The following is a 17,007-nucleotide window of genomic DNA, read 5'->3' on the forward strand; positions in this document are numbered from 1 at the left end:
AAAGTAGAGACCACAAAAGCAGACTTGCCTGGAAAAATCTCTTTTCAGAAAATGTATCTGCAGAACAGGATAATATGAAAATGAAGTGTACATGGAGATGTCCAAACAAGTATAAACACCTTTGATTCATACAGAGAACTCCCACTGATTCCTTGAGTCTTGCCTAGAACTCCCATTGCAATTTAGGGCCACAACGATGCTTTTCTCAAACCGTGATGCAAACATACCTCTTATGGATCAAGTTTAAATGAAGTATGTGATGTTTGAGCTAGTAATCTTCACTAATTTAATTCAGGTACATTTTAAGTGGTTTAGTTCCTTTTTTGTCAAAGCTGTAGAGAAGAAAGGGTGCCAAATGATCTAAACATCTTGTACCTGATCCTTGTCGGAGTAAACTGGCATAACTGAGTGTCAATAAGCTAAGTCAATTTACATCAGCTGTGGATCTGGTCCCATGTTTTTTTCCCCCAAATGTAGATCATAGAAATTATTAGATAGCTTCATTAATATGTCAGCTACCTCATTATTTAGGAGTTGTACATATTATATCCCTCACACGCCATTCAGAGCAACACATATCTAGTCAACGGGTCATGTCTGGTCACCTTGAAAACAGAAATGGTAAATGACAGAATACTGCTGACTGAACTGTTGCAACATGGACCCAGATTAGGATCTCGCTGCAGATATATCAGAATCCTTTATTTTGAGATGGATTATGTCCACTGTCATGTAATAACAGATTACATTTACAAACAGAACTATACAATTGCTACCAAATAAACAAAAAAGATGGATCTCCAAAGTTACCAACTCTCTACTTGATATCTTTAAATGTCTATTATAAAAAAGTCTTCGCCTCTCTGCCCACAACAACTGTATACACCAAGGAGTCCCAACTCTTGCCAGCATCAAGATATGCTCACATTATGCTAGTTGCCAGAACTTCAAGGATAAATCTGCCATGTTTTGCCACAACGTAAGTATACAGTGCAGCAAACACCACACAAAACAACTGAAGGCATTTAAGTGGACTATAGGAGCAAAACTGTAGCCAGAAGTAGCTGTAGATGAACAACCAATCCAAAAGACTTTGTACTACTGTCTCCAATTTTCTTGTTGAAGTCAATGCAGCTAAATCTTTGGCTAAGAGAAATTTAAGGCATATTAATTCTAAAAGAATCAAAAGAAACGTGGGCAACATTTTTAGTGCCAAAAGCAAATCCCACTGTACAGAGGAAACACAATCCTGAAGTTCTTGATCAGTCAGTCTGACTTTTTTGGTTTGTCCTGCATGCTTGTACAACACCTAGCACAACGGGGCCTGATCCTGACTGGAGTCTTTGGGCATTACCACAAGAATAATGTTTTACTTATTTGTAACCACATTTACATTGATAAATTTTAAAACTTACAACTAACCAAAAAAAAAAAAAAAAGATGATGAAGAATTTAACCAAAGTTGGGTGAAAGATTTTTTGCTACTGAAGTTAATGCTACTCATATTTAGATTACTGCTCATCTAAATTATTCTAAGGGAAGTATCATACACTGAATGCACTCAAGAATTTAAATATAACAGCTCATTTGATAAAAACTTTCCAAAAGTGAGTTATGTCAAGAAGCAAGTGAAAGACAGGTCTGATCTTCCTTATTCCTCTCTCACTTCAGTTTTCTTCTGCTGCTTTAGATGTCCCTCTCACCCATGTCTTCAACTTCATTCCTGTTTTTTCCTCCCCAGCAAAAGGCTTCAGTTCAGCCTTGTTCTTGTCCCCTTCAAGACAAGCACAGAATTGTTACATTAAAAAGTTTCACTCCATAGTGCATCTGAGTAATGGGCACTAATGGATAAGGCTGCAATTCTGTCATGCAGGTTGTGGAAGTCACGGATTCCATGACTTTCCGCAACCTCCGTGACTTTTGCAGATGCAATGGCGGGTGCGGCTGATCCCGGGGCCAGCCGCACCAGGTGCAGCTGGAGCAACCCTGGGGCCAGCCGCACCAGGTGCTGCTCAGGCGGTCCCAGGGCAGCGGGTTCTGGGAGCCCTTGAGCAGCGGTCCCACCAGCCACACCGAGCACTGCTCAGGCAGCTCGGTACAGCTGGCCCCAGGGAGCACCTGAGCAGCGGTCCCAGGAGCAGCCCTGAGGAGGGTCCAAGCAGCAGTCCTGGGGGCTGTCCCAGGGCCAGCTGCATCAACCGCTGTTTGGGCAGCTGGCCCTGAGGAAGGTCTGAGTAGCGGTCCCGCAGGCAGTCTCGGGGCAAGCTGCACCAGTCCCTGCTCGGGCAGCTGGCCCGGTGGAAGCACCCAAGCAGCAGTCCCAGATGCAGCCCCGGGGAGCACCCAAGCAACGGTCCCCAGGGCCTAAGAGCAGGGGTGGCTTGGGCCCCACAGCAGCGGTGTCCTGGGGCCCCCAGAGCTACAGGAGCTGCTAAGTTTTAGTCAGGGGTATTTATATAGTAAAACTCATCGACGGGTCACGGGCTGCGAATGTTTGTTTACTGCCTGTAACCGGTCCACGACCTTTACTAAAAATACCTGTGACTAAATCTTAGCCTTACTAATGGAATGATCCACACCCTAGAACAAACATTGCCTAAACTGCACAAGAGAGCCACGGCCCAATACATGCTAGAGCCATAGTACTGACTGGAAGAAAAACCTTTTCCAGAAACTGTTAGCATTCTTCAAATGCCAATATATACTGGTTACCTTTGGTAAAAGAAAAAAAAAATCTTCAGGGGAAAGCAAATCAATAGTGACCAATATTTAATTGGGGTTTTATTGACAGGAGTATCAGTTTCTTTATTGCAATAATTCCCTATCCACTGAGACTGGCATTTCTTATTGAAAAGGCTATAATTCTCATATAGTCGCTGTATTATTGTTTCAGTTTCTGGAATCTGATGCCTCGATTATGATAAGATTGGCATGGTTTCTTTGTTATACAAGATTGGAATGAACAACAGGATCAAGTGTAATAATATTTCAATTGTTATCTCAACTAGGAAATTAGAGCTACACTAAACACCTTGATACAGTTAGAAAACCAAATTGCTGGTAATCATTTTTGGATTTCACTACTATGTTTAAAGTACATTTACAAAAGAATACTTTGCAGGGCTAGAGTGTCAATGGCAGTTACAAGGTATTAGTGAATGAACTAAAAGGTTTTGTTCATACAAGATCTTGTATAATGGATTTTCTAGTTCATATCTGTAGATTAATCTTTTAAAATCTATTAAAATTAGGATATGAATAATCATGACCTGCTTCCTCCGTACTGCACATATTTCTAATGCACCTTTCACCATATGTCTAGGTACCAGATATACATCTGACATTAAATACTTTTGGAACTAGCATTCTGCTCAAGATTTCAAGTGGAAAATAAATTTCAATCAAAAGGAACTTGCATGACTTGATAAAGGGGCAAATCACAGGAGCTGGTGGTGACACCAACGAGCTGGGATATAGAGTTTGTATCAGTGAAATCAGAAAAAAATTCCCAGCTGTAATAACAGAATGGTGTTTCCACTTTAATTTTCCTGGGCAATTTAAATTAACAGGGTTCAGGATTAGAGAGATTAGCTGTAGAGTAAGTATGAAATTAAAGAATTAGAGTTATTTTAAATTTGGTTTTCCCTAGGACTAGCCTGTTTGTACATATATTAGTCACATGCTTATGAATATTTTGTTACAATATTAGGTGCAATGATTGCTTATTTTTTAGGCTGTAAGACATGTTTAGAGCAATTGGCTAAAATACCATTTGGCCTTTGGACTTAAAGGAATGTATGGTTAAATTAATACTTGGTGGTCTCTCATATTAATAATCTCAAATATTATTGACAAATTCCATCATTAGCTTGTTTTTATTTGCTTGGGATATGGGAAAATAAGGTGCTTTATCCAATACTTTCCAGGGAACTGGATGGATGAAACTGTTAGAACAGCACTGATTTCTTCAATATTTTTTGTTCTATATTTCAGAAAGATTACAGTATTGCACTACAGGGAAATGTATAGACGTGTAAGTATATTTCATTAGTATGGAGTGAACACCCTGGAATTACTGGTTTCAGAGTAGCAGCCATGTTAGTCTGTATCCGTAAAAAGAACAGGAGTACTTGTGGCACCTTAGAGACTAACAAATTTATTTGAGAGTAAGCTTTCGTGGGCTACAGCCCACTTCATCAGATGCATAGAATGGAACATATGAGAAGAGTGTGTGTATATACACACATACATATATATATACACACACACACACACACACGATGCCATACCAGCTCTAAGAGGCTAATTAATTAAGATGACCTGTTATCAGCAGGAAAAAAACGTTTGTAGTGATAATCAAGATGGTCAATTACAGACAGCTGACAAGAGATGTAAGGATAGTTATCATAAGGAAATAGATTCAAGTAGTGTAATGACTCAGCCATTCCCAGTCTCTATTCAAGCCAGAGTTAATGGTATCTAATTTGCAAATCAATTCAAGCTCAGCAGTTTCGCGTTGGAGTCTGTTTTTGAAGTCTTTCTGTTGCAAAATTGCTACCTTCAGGTCTCTTACTGAGTGGCCAGAGAGGTTGAAGTGTTCTCCTACTGGTTTTTGAGTGTTATGATTCCTGATGTCAGATTTGTGTCCATTTATTCTTTTGCGTAGAGACTGTCTGGTCTGGTCAATGCACATGGCAGAGGGGCATTGCTAGCACATGATGGCATATATCACATTAGCAGATGTGCAGGTGAACGAGCCCCTGATGGCGTGGTTGATGTGATTAGGTCCAGTGATGGTGTCACTTGAATAGATGTGTGGACAGAGTTGGCATCGGGCTTTGTTGCAAGGATAGGTTCCTGGGTTAGTGTTTTTGTTGTGTTGGTCCTGGTGAGTATTTGCTTCAGGTTAGAGGGCTGTCTGTAAGCAAGGACTGGTCTGTCTCCCAAGATCTGTGAGAGTGAGGGATCATCTTTCAGGATAGGTTGTAAATCTTTGATGATGCGTTGGAGAGGTTTTAGTTGGGGGCTGAAGGTGACGGCTAGTGGAGTCCTGTTATTTTCTTTGTTGGGCCTGTCTTGTAGTAGGTGACTTCTGGGTACTCTTCTGCCTCTGTCAATCTGTTTTTTCACTTCAGCAGGTGAGTATTGTAGTTTTAAGAATGCTTGATAGAGATCTTGTAGGTCTTTGTCTCTGTCTGAGGGACTGGAGCAAATGTGGTTGTATCTTAGAGCTTGGCTGTAGACAGTGGATCGAGTGTGTCCCCTGGATGGAAGCTGGAGGCATGTAAGTAAGTATAGTGATCAGTAGGTTTTCGGTATAGGGTGGTGTTTATGTGACCATTGTTTATGAGCACAGTAGTGTCCAAGAAGTGGACCGCTTGTGTGGATTGGTCCAGGCTGAGTTTGATGGTGGGATGGAAATTGTTGAAATCATGGTGGAATACCTCAAGGGCTTCTTTTCCATGGGTCCAGATGATGAAGATGTCATCAATGTAGTGTAAGTAGAGTAGGGGCGTTAAGGGGACAAGAGCTAAGGAAGAGTTGTTCTAAGTCGGCCATGAAAATGTTGGCATATTGTGGGGCCATGTGGGTGCCCATAGCAGTGCTGCTGACTTGAAGGTATATACCTGATAACAGGTCATCTTAATTAATTAGCCTCTTAGAGCTGGTATGGCATCTTCTCTGTATGTGTGTATATACACACACACACACACACACACACACACACACACACTCTTCTTATATGTTCCATTCTATGCATCTGATGAAGTGGGCTGTAGCCCACGAAAGCTTATGCTCAAATAAATTTGTTAGTCTCTAAGGTGCCACAAGTACTCCTGGAATTACCAGATCAATCAGGAGATTTGGCCAAATAAATAACTGCTGTGGTGACAGAACAAAGAATTAAGTCTGAGAACTGCAAGGGCCGATTTGCACTACATAGGAGAGTTAGGCTTTTTCTGTTTTTAAATTACCCCAAGAGTTATTGCTTCCAACTGGGATAGTCTTCTCAGAGTGCATTCTTACACAGCTATGACCAATTATTTTTTAAAACAGTTTCCCCTGCGAACACACACACCATGACACTATCTCTCGCTGACATACTACAGAAATAAGAGATTCCACAAAATCAGTGACCATTATACAGCACTGAGATCATATAGCCTCTAAAACTACTCTGATCTTTAATAAAAGAAGTTGGGTAGCCAGCATTATTGTTATAAAACACTATGGTTTTTTTTTAATCTTGAAACTGTCCCTTCAGAATTCTCTATGTAATGATGGTAGATGATGACACTTGCAATGTAACAAAATGTGATACAGAGTGACTGAATTGATTAGGAGACAGGTAATGGGATACAAAACTTCTTCCTTTTACACCGCCAATCCATAGTGGCCATTCTGTAGTAACTTACATTAGTTACTGATAGAGTCCTACATTAAATGCTCTTGTGGTGTCAGACCAGGTCCTGGCACCTTTGGCAGTCTCAGAAGCAGAAGATTCACTATGAAGAGCGTGCACTAATCTATCACTTCCAGAGGCAGCATTTCTTGAAAGGAGTTGAGACATACTAATATAGTGCAAATAAGCAGTGTGCACGGGCCTGGTGGTAGCATTAGTTCCATGGGTAGAAGTCCTAAGTATCCAAAGTTGTCAATCTACTATCTTTCATGAACACTTTTCTCGTGTAGTGTATTGATCCAAGAGCAGGTGGCCATAGAAGCAAACAATTTGTACAAATTCCCTCTACATAGCCAAATTGAACTAATTTGTAGTGCAGGATAAATATGAAATTAAAGATTTTAAAATTAGCTTACATTTGGTTAAGAAAATATATGTGTTATAAAGACAGGTCCTGACTAGCAAGTAGAAGGAAGGCCTTGAAAATAATGAGTTATAAGGCCAGAAGGAATGGGGTAGGGAGGATGTCTGGTTCAAAGAATATCTAATACAATACAGGGAAGTTTCTAAAAAGAAGGCCTCTGACCAACAGGTGTGACTTCACATGGTTTTAAATAAGACAAAAGAAATCTGTCTTAAAAGGAGCCAACATAAACTTTCCCACCCCACATACCAGTGTTATTTTAAAAGTAAAGGTTTCGGAGTAGCAGCCGTGTTAGTCTGTATCCGCAAAAAGAACAGGAGGACTTGTGGCACCTCAGAGACTAACAAATTTATTTGAGCATAAGCTTTCTTGTTAGTCTCTAAGGTGCCACAAGTACTCCTCATTCTTTTTTCTTAAAAGTAAAGCATATGTGGACCCAGCTGCAATAGAAAAACTGTTGGTCAGCAAGGAGGAGGAGAGGAAAGGCCTTGGGAGGAAAATTTTATTTGGATTAAGACTGGAATGAAGGGTGAATTGTCTCAAATTGTTTTTTAGAGGAAGTCAACAATTGGCAATGACAATTTATGTGTGACGGGTTGGACCCCTTGGGAAGCCACCTGATGTGCCGAGATACCACAGAGTCTACCTGTTCTGCCAGCATGGGTCCCCTTTAACCTGTCTTGCTGAGCCAGGCTCTAAAAACCTCCTCACACACACACACACACACGGAGGGCTACACCCGGCTGCAGATCAGCTCTGGGAAGACTTGGCTTAAGGGACTTGCTCCAGCACTCAGATGTCCACCTTCCTTGGAGTGGAGACCCAAAGAGATATTATGAAATTGTCTCCCTCCTTCCCCCTACAATGCGGAGAGAAGTGTGCACACTTCTCCCCACCCCACCCGAGTTAGAAATTACAGAAACTAGGTTTAATAATAAACAAAATAAATTGTATTAACTATAAAAGGCAGGATTTTAAGTGGTAAAAAGGGGAAACAGAACAAAGCAAATTACTCAGTAAATGAAATCAAACACGCAAACTAAGCTAGTTTTACTAAAGAAATTGGTTACAGATAGTATTTCTCACCCTAGATATTGTTGCAGGCAGTTTGCAAAGTTTCTGTGGTTCATAGTTCCAGCTATATTCCTTTTCAGACTGGACCCCTGTCTCAGTCTGGACTCCCCATCTTGCCTTCCCTTTTGCAATCTCTTTTTTTTTTAAAAAAAGGTTTTATCCATAATACAAGCTGAGCAGCAGTGCGATTTAATTGAACTTCTGCTCTGAGTCTCTGCTGGCAGAGTATGTGTAAGCTTTTCCCAGTACCAGCCGGTCACGCAGCAGCTTGAAGAAGGCATAATAATTGCTGAAGAGGATGAGAGCCAGCGAGATGGTCTGGTGCCACTTCTCTGACGAGATCAGTGAGTAGAGCTGGTAGAAGATGACAGCTCCTTCCAGCAGAATTAAAATGTTCAAGATCCTCAGCGGTTTGCTGAAAAAGAAATGAAAGCGGAAGTGTGAGACATCAGATGGCACAGCCACATTGTAATGGCCCACGGCTTTGTACACATTCTTGCAGTGTTTCACCAGCACCCCCTATGGCCACATGCATTCTTCTGTCCACTGATGCTGTAGCACATTGGAGCATAGGGCAGGATCGACCTTCTGCCAGCAGCCCAGGTGTGCCGCAGCTTTGTGGAGGAGGTCGCAGTAGCGGGCAGGCAGGAGATGCTGCATCAGAATCACAGACGTACTAATGGTCACCAGCAGGAACAGCTCACATGACCACCGTTTGTCGTAGTACTGAGTGTTCTTCACAAATCAGACAGGCACAAAGGCCACATAATAGGCACTGAGCATGGAGCTCACCAGCACCTCTTTCATCCTCCAGTTAAAGTCCATCTTCAAATACTCCACCTCGTTGCGGATCAGGTCTGGAGAGAGGCAGCACGCATGGGTGGGCATGGCCTCCATGCCATACATTTGCCTGGTGTGCTGCTTCCAGGTCTCCTTTAAAACTGTTAGATAGTCTTTACCCCTGGAGTTCACTTCCCTGGTCTCTCGGGGGCCAATGTTAGCCACTTGGGAGAAGAGGGCTGTCCTCTGGAAGTCACAGTTCAGCTGGAGAAAAGGAATGTACATGCTGAACGGGTAACACAGGAACAAGAGATTGAGGAACGAGTAGGTTCTGAAGAGGTGAATTATTGACCTGCACAGGCTCCAGCCTGTCCCAGTGAGGACCACAAACCCAGTAATCACAAGGAAAATGGAGCGGGGCAGGGAGACTTTGCCACTTTGTGAAGCCTCCTTCACAATGGCACCGATCAGCCTGCGAGCTAAGACAATTGTCGTCACCGTCAGCACGTTGAAGTCAATGAGATGAAAGTTCTGGTACGTGAGCGCACACCAGTGACCGATGAACTCGTGGAATGCCCAGAGCCACCAGTAGCCCCCGTTTCACAAAGAGGATTTCGGCAGTAGGATGTCCGGTTAGGGCCCCGCCTTCCCCCTGCCATAACAACAAAAAGGGTATGGAGACTGCCTTGAGAGGTGGATGCTGCTCACTGTTTGACTATTTCTTCAATCCTTAAAACCATCGGGCAGACAGACCAGGGAGAGGAGTCCTGTTTGCCTTCCTCCCCACCCTTAAATGGGATTTACATAGGGTGGGAATCCTTTGTTTCCCAAACTTGACACACACACCCCCTTCCCTTACAGTGGAAAGTTTGGCGCTGGGCTTGTGGTTGCAGCGGGCTCCAGGCTTGGCTACACTTTGAAAGGGCAGCGCTGGTAGCTAGCGCTGGTCATCCAGCTGTGTTGCAGCGCGCAGGGTGTGTGTGTAGGAGCAGCCAGCTGTGCCAGGGTGTGTGGCCACATTTGCAGCATTTGGCCACATTTGCAGAGGTCCATGCAGCTGGTGTGCATGTCCAGCGATGGGCAGGCCATCCCGTGCTTTTTCAAACCAGGGGGTGAGGGGGTTTGAGGGTGACAGGTGGCAGGGGGAGAGAGAGGGGATTTTGGTCAGAACATTTTGTTGTGAGCCAACACTGACTTTTTAAATTCCTGACTTTTGATTTCTGAACCTTCTTCTGAGCTCTGCAAACTTAGTAGGAACTCTTGCTTTCCTCCTGCCTGCCTGACTCCTGCCTCTGTTTCCAGCCAGGCCTCCACAATCAAGAGGCACAGGAGCTTTGTTTGTTTTACAGAGCAACAGAGCGCAGAGCTCAAGCTGTTTTAGCAGCACAGCACAGGGAGCGAGTGACAGATTCACTCAGATGATTTTACAAACAGACAATTCACAGCAGGTTGTTCACAAAAAACAAGCACGGATTAGGAGGAGAAAGCGGAACAACAAATCACAGACAGAACAAATAACAAAACAAAGAACACAGCAGCAAAGTAAACTGGAGTATTCAATTCATTCTGGCATGCCAATAAAAGAGAGTGTGTGTCCACGCTGAGCCAGCTGGAGAGTGAGCTGCAGCGCTGCGCGCTACAGCGCCTACCTGTGTGTGGTGCCAGGTGTGCAGCCAGTGGAGCCCACAGCAGCAGCAGTGCTGGTTGTGCCCCAAGCCGTGAGTGCAGCGCTGCAAGCCTGCAGCGCCAGCGCTGCAGCGCTGCACCTCTGCTCTGCTGCTGCTTAAGAGGGCAAGGAGACACCAGCGCTGCCACTGTGCAAGCATGGACACTCACCAGCGCTTTACCTGTCCTCCAGCGAACAGGACTAATCCCCAGAACTCCTCTGAACTTTGCACATTATCAGTTTGCCTCTCCTACTGCTGCACTCTCCTGGAACCCTTTAAATTGACCCGCCCCGGGAAATTTAATGCTGCCTGCTGTTTGCAGGCAATGGAGCACTCAGGAATTGCAGGACCTCCATGGTGGTTTACAGGCCTCAGGCTTCAGGCGCAGCAAGGCGCCCGATACAGGTGAAATTGCAGCACAGAGCACAGGTGATTGTCAGGTGCGGCGCCACAGATCATCAAGCCCCTTGCGAGGAGCAGAGCTAGGTAAGGGATCTGATATCAGGGACCAGATTACAAAGATATGGAGGGAACACGCACAAGTGAATCCGCCTCAAGGATGGCGAGGTGCGAGGGAAGAGGGGCAGAGAAGAGAGGGGATCCGAGTGCCGGATCCGCCCCACGAGACGGGATGGACTTGTGAGCAGGCTGGGGGACAGGAGGAGGAGGAGGCCGTGGGCCAATCCCAGGGGCGAAGGAGGGATGGAGAGAGGAGGGGGGAGAAAGGGGGAGGGGAGGAGGAGATGGAGGAGGCTTTCTAGAAGCAAGGGGGAGGGGGACCTGGGCAGCAGCAGCCAGGAGCAGCAGAAGCAGAGGAAGGCGCAGCAGAGGTAGAAAGGCTGCAGCAGCAGAGCAGCCAAGCAGTGGAAGCGTAAGCAGCAGCAGAGCGCGGGTGTTGCTCAAGGCTTGGCAGTGGAGATGGTGGATGCATGCGTAGGGGGGTCTGGATGGATTGCTGGAGCTGCAGCTGGTTGAGTGATATGGGTAATGCAGGTCTCTCGTCCAGCGTGCATCATTTCAGTTCTCTCAGCAAAAGCGCAGTATTATAGCCCAGGTAATATGCTCAATCGGCCAGGGGGACAGGCGCTGCGCAGGTTGCCAGGTTGTCCCCGACCGTCCGCGCCCACAGCTCGGCAGGGGGGGTCCCGGGGACCATTTCTGAACCTGCAGGGTCCCGGCGGAATCACAGACACTCTAAAAAGGAATCCCATCCCATCCACAAAAGAGCAAGAGGGAAATGTCTTCCAGGATTAAAGTCCTGTGATCTTCATGAATCACCCTGCATGAAAATGTAGGAGATCAAAGCCTCCCCCTGCATCTGCATCCCCTCCCTCCTCATCCTCATCAACCTCTCCCCTCCTCCTCCTTTCCCTCCAAGCCCCAGCCCCTCTCACTCTTTCTGTTGTCCTCACTCACCATTTCAAAGAATTCAATGTTTGGAGATGAGAAAATATAGATGTGAAGTGAGAACTTCATGTCTGCCTGACTTCAGATGTACTGAGATCTGTGTAGAATGTTGTCTGACTCTGTGTATGTGTTCAAACTGAACAGCCAGTGAAAGTGAAAAACTGACAACTCAAAAAAAGAGAGAAAACACATCAAAAGAGAAAAAAAAGATGAGAAAAAGCAAAAGAAAGAAGACTGACAGAGAAAGAGATTGGAGCAGGGAGCTACAGAGAGAAAAGAATTGAAGGAGAAGAGAGAAGGACCGTGGGCCAGGAGAAAGCGGAGCGCCTAGCTGCAAGCCTGAGCCTCCGCTGCTAGCGAAGCCACCTGAGCACAGTGCGGAGTGCCACTGCTTGTTCCCCACCCGCTTGCCCCCCCACCTGCTCCCCCCCATGTTGTGCCCCCCCCATGCCCTCCAACCACCACCAACCACCACCACCAGCCTACCACCACACCCCACCCCCAACACCTGCCACCAACTTACCCTCCCCAACACACCACACACCATGCACCTCTGCCCTCCAAGTGCATCAAATTATGAGTATATGCACCCTGAAGTGCAGGATTCATTAAACCACAATCCACACATGGCATATAAACTTGTGACTGTGTGTTACCCCAACCCTCTTGTGTCTGTCTGTCTGTGTGTCAATGTGTGTGTCTGTGTGAAAGTTTTTCTTCTTTTAAAATTTTCTTTTTGCTTGAAAATAGCTTTGAATTATAGCATAGTAGATAAGAAGCATAGAAAAAGAAAAGTAAAAGGCAGTAAAAAAAATATAATATTATTATTTATAATAATATGATAACAAGCATGCAGCAATAGTCCAATTCAATTCAGCCTCAAAATTCTGGCCTGGCTCATTCCCTCTTCTTCCCAGCAAGGCATCCCTAATCCTTGAAGCCCTGCCTCCTGCTCTCTGCCTAGCCCCTTCTCTCTCTCCTGCCTCTCAGCCTCCATGCCTCACTCAATGTTTCACCCCTCTCTTCATAATATACCACCCTTCACAAATATTATGGAGGGTATGGGATGCTTTCCCGCTTCACAAAACACGCTTCCCCATGCCCCAAGTCCCCAAACCCATCTAAACATCTACAAGCAGCCTAAACGCCTAAAAGCACACTCCACAGTCATTCTGCCTCACCCTGGCTCTGCCTCGGCCCCTCTCTGTCCTTGCTTGCTCCAAGGAAGTCATGACGGGGCCAAAGCAGTGTGCGCTGGGGGTTGGGCCAAGGATCACAGTGGGCACATCCCCATCTGTCCCCTACTGCCTCCTGTCTGTCTCTGAAAAGGCCCTGTTCAAAGAGAACAGGCATCTCTTTCAGTTCCGCATGCATGCACCACCCCAGGCCCAGCCTGTGTAAATGTGATCCATGCGCGCCTGATCCACAAGCGCCTGGCCCCCCACAGAAATACTGACAATGACTGGTGGTGCCAGGAGGTGGGGCAGGTCCCATATGCGCCCCCATCTACGGCATCTATCGCCCATTACCCATTTGCCATTTGCCATCCACCACTATCAGAGTGCGCACCCCAGAGTCACGGTCTTCAGGATTAATTTAATTGCCTGCTTGCTTCAAAAAAAAAGCGATTCCCCACGTCCCACTTACCCTCCCACACCCGACCGACGACGACCTGTCTCTTCCCATCCATCAGATTGCCCCAGCCCACCGCTTTTCCACCGTTCCAGGGCAGCTCAGGCAGTGTCTCTCTGCGCCAGAGTGTGGGCGCAGCACAGCACACAGTCCCATGAAAGTGGCTTTTCCTGGAAAGTTCTGCAGCCCACTGCCAGCCACCCAGACAGATCCATGACGATGTGATCCCCCCACTCAGTGCTTGTTTCCCCAGCCCAAAGCGCGGCGGAGCGGCTGCCTGCTGTGCCGTCGCACTCTAGTGCGCTCTAGTGTGCACACGCTGCAGACATCCATATATTATTCATCGTCGGACTCTCTCTTCACTGTTTTTGGAGCTTGGAATAGCTCGGACTGCCCGTGTTGTGTGTGTGTGACACTCATCAGAGTCCTCAGCAGATCGGGGGCATTCGGCCCAGAAATCGCGATTACAGAGAGGAGAGAGACAGAAAGACACTCAATGGCGCCCGCGCTGCCGGAATGGAATGGGGATGTGAAGCGATGCACCACGGGCGCCAAAAAACAGGAAGCGGAATGACCCGCACTTCCTTCCTTCCCTTCCCGCCACTCAGGCCAAAAAAGCGCAGGCGCGGGACGGAGGGTCTGCTGGATAGATAGCCCACAAACACCCCTCAATACAGGCGCTGAGTGCTGCAAGTGTGCCACACTGCAGGCGCTGGTAGCTGTCAGTGGCACACTCCCAGCGCCCCCCACACACAGTTGTGAGCAGCAGCGCTGTAACCAGCAGCGCAACTTGTAAGTGTAGCCAAGCCCTTACAAGAAGTCCCAGGTAATGTTTAGTATCAGGTGACAAGACCACCTGACCCTGTAGTATCACAGCCTCCAAGAGTCAGTGGCAGTATGGAGTGTCCACAGGAATGTCAAGCTTTTCACAGCTCATTGTCCTTGCTGATGGGTCATCAGCCCTGTTTGTCTTTTCCATTGTTGCACCTGAAGTGTTAGCAGTGGGCGTCACCCAAAGTAGCATAGTAGGAATACAGATCCATAATCAATATTCCTAACTTCAGATACAGAAATGATACAGGAATACAAATTAGATAATCACATTCAGTAAATCATAACCTTTCTAATGATATCTCACATGAGCCATCTGGCATAAAGTATATCTCAATTATGTCATTCATATAAGCATATTTTCATAAAGAATATGGAATGACTCATTACGTCATGAATCTGAGGTTTCTTCGTTAGACCCTACTTGATCATGTTGGAGCACACCACAATGAGATGGTTTTCCCTTGGTCAAGTCTATTTAGTAAGTATACTGATCATATGCCTATGAATACTTTGTTACTGTATTGGGTGAACTGACTGCTTATTTTTAAGCTATTAGGCATGTTCAGAGCAATGCTAGAAAATGCCATTTGGCCTTTGGACTTAAAAAAATGGATTTTTGGTCAAATTACTGTCTTATGGTCTCCCATAATAATAATTTCTAATATTATTAATAATTCCGACATCTAGTAAATAGATACACAAACCCATTTCTCTCACATCTACAACCAATTAGCATTCTTATTGTACATAATAAAATAGTACACAGCATACCAGAATTTTTTCAGCATTGAGAGAAAGCAGAGATTCACAGGAGGAAGACCCTCTTAGTTCACAGTCTGACTCATGGAAGTGCAATAGTGGTGAATCTGCAAAAACAAATATTTGAATTATCTCTGGATAGTCTACTTGAACTATTATACTTAAGCAGGGTATAAATGTACCAGATCATGCAAATGCCATGTTTCCTCATGCCAACCCCACCTTTTAAAAATTCCTTTACAGGGCAGTCCCACAGAGTAGGACTGTTCATATGTTCCATACATCATGTTTGTTCCAGGGGAGATGGCAAGAAGTGCAGTAGCTGACGTGAACCTTGTTATACAGTTACTTTCACTACTATTTCTGCCTATGGAGCTGACCAAAATTTGTGTGGATGGGGAGAAAACCAGGAGATGGGGGGCGGTGGGGCGGGGAAGAACCTAAGGAGGAGGAAGTGTGAAAGTGATAGTCTTAAACTATCTGGTCCCTCACTCCTTGAGCCAGCACATTCAGGTCCTAGGGAGAATCACTGCATGGGGTCTACATCCAGCCTTCAGATGGAGGAAAGGTGGCTGGTATGCTGGCCAGCAAATAGTGGGGTAAAGACTGGAAAGGGATAGATGAGAAAGATTACGGAGATGAGTAGAAAAAACGGTAAAAATAAGGGATGGGACACAAACACATGAAAAATTAACAGTTACGATATTACAGTGAAAGGCACTATAGAAAGTCTAACATGAATAAAAATCCAAATATGGGAATACACCCAGAAAGAGTACGTAAATGCGGTGGGGAAGTGGGGGAGAATGAAGGGAAGAAAAAAAGTAATACATTGCTTAATTGTAGAAATCAAAATAGAATCTGAGACATTACAGAGTTTAATGACTACAGATAACTGGACTGACAGATACAAGAAACTGAAACAAAAACCCTCTTCACCAGTTTGAAATACTGAAGAAGGCAAAAGACTTCTACCACATGTGCAAGAAACAAAATTAACCCTTTGCTTATCTACTGCAAATAGCAATGTTTTAAAAAATATTTATCAGTGGAAATGCAAAAAACTCTATAACAGCCTTCTTGTTTCAATTTTGTTAAGCTGTTGCTCCTCCTCTTTACTATTGTAGGAAACATCTTACTTGTGTGTCCTGATTATAAAACCCAAACAAAAATGGTATAATCAGGTAATTCAGAGAGCGAGAGAGAGAGAGAACAAAAAGCAACACAGTCTATTTATAAAACACAAGTCGGAACAGTAACTAAAAATTAGTCACTACAAGCAGAAAATCAAGTTATGGTTCTAAATGAACCATAAATGAAACTTGGTGGGATGATTCTCAGAACAGGAATTATATTGTTTGAGGAGCCCAAGATTCACAGATTTTAACACCAGAAGGGACTACAATGATCACCTAGTGTAACCTTCTGCCTAATGCATGCTATAAAGTTTCATCCAGTAATTCCTGCAAATACCTAATCTACAAAAAGAATCAAGGTGGAGTGCCGTGCCATTATATCAGAAGTATTTACTATGCCAGTGAGCTACAATTCAACTACTGTGTGTTTAATGATTAAGTTCTTTGCGTAAGGATACAAGGAAAAAATTAGAGTGGACTATCTGTTACAAATCACAGGATAGAGAGGACATATAAAAAGAAATCCTGGACCAATTTACAAGATTCTCAAAACTCTAAGATTACTCTACTTATGGAGGGACTTCACTACCCATAAATCTTTAGGTTAATAAATACTGTCAAACTTGCATCAAATTGTTTCCTAGGTTATGCAGAAGACAATTTTATGAACCACAAAGTAGAGAATCCAACCAGAGGAGAAGCCATACTGGATCTACAATATAGACAGGAACTGACTGAGAGCATGACAGCAGTGAGGAAGTTTGAGAAAAACAAATCCTCTTAGCCAAAAAGGAGAGTTTTTCCAAGTATTGATTCATTTAACCAGAACTGAAAGATTTGTAAACAGCTGAGAATGGATTGGTGTGACACTGGTTTTAAAACTAGAATAGA

At 44.7% G+C, this 17,007-nt stretch overlaps 1 protein-coding gene and 1 pseudogene across 4 annotated transcripts in view; both read right to left on the bottom strand.

Moving 5' to 3' along the window:
* TTC13 (tetratricopeptide repeat domain 13) overlaps positions 1-17,007 on the bottom strand; it is an 89,760-nt gene that overhangs the window by 69,344 nt on the left and 3,409 nt on the right. For all 4 annotated transcript variants that reach the window (XR_005595570.1, XM_039528558.1, XM_039528559.1 and 1 more), the window contains exon 2: positions 14,993-15,087. Coding sequence is in view for 2 of the 4 variants with exons in the window: in XM_039528558.1 (XP_039384492.1) it covers positions 14,993-15,087 (95 nt within the window). In the remaining 2 variants the exon portion in view is untranslated. The remainder of the gene's footprint in view (positions 1-14,992; positions 15,088-17,007) is intronic.
* On the bottom strand, positions 8,037-9,257 carry LOC120400413 (annotated as a pseudogene).

Source organism: Mauremys reevesii, linkage group 3 (genome assembly GCF_016161935.1).
Source record: "Mauremys reevesii isolate NIE-2019 linkage group 3, ASM1616193v1, whole genome shotgun sequence".
Classification (NCBI taxonomy): Eukaryota; Metazoa; Chordata; order Testudines; family Geoemydidae; genus Mauremys; species Mauremys reevesii.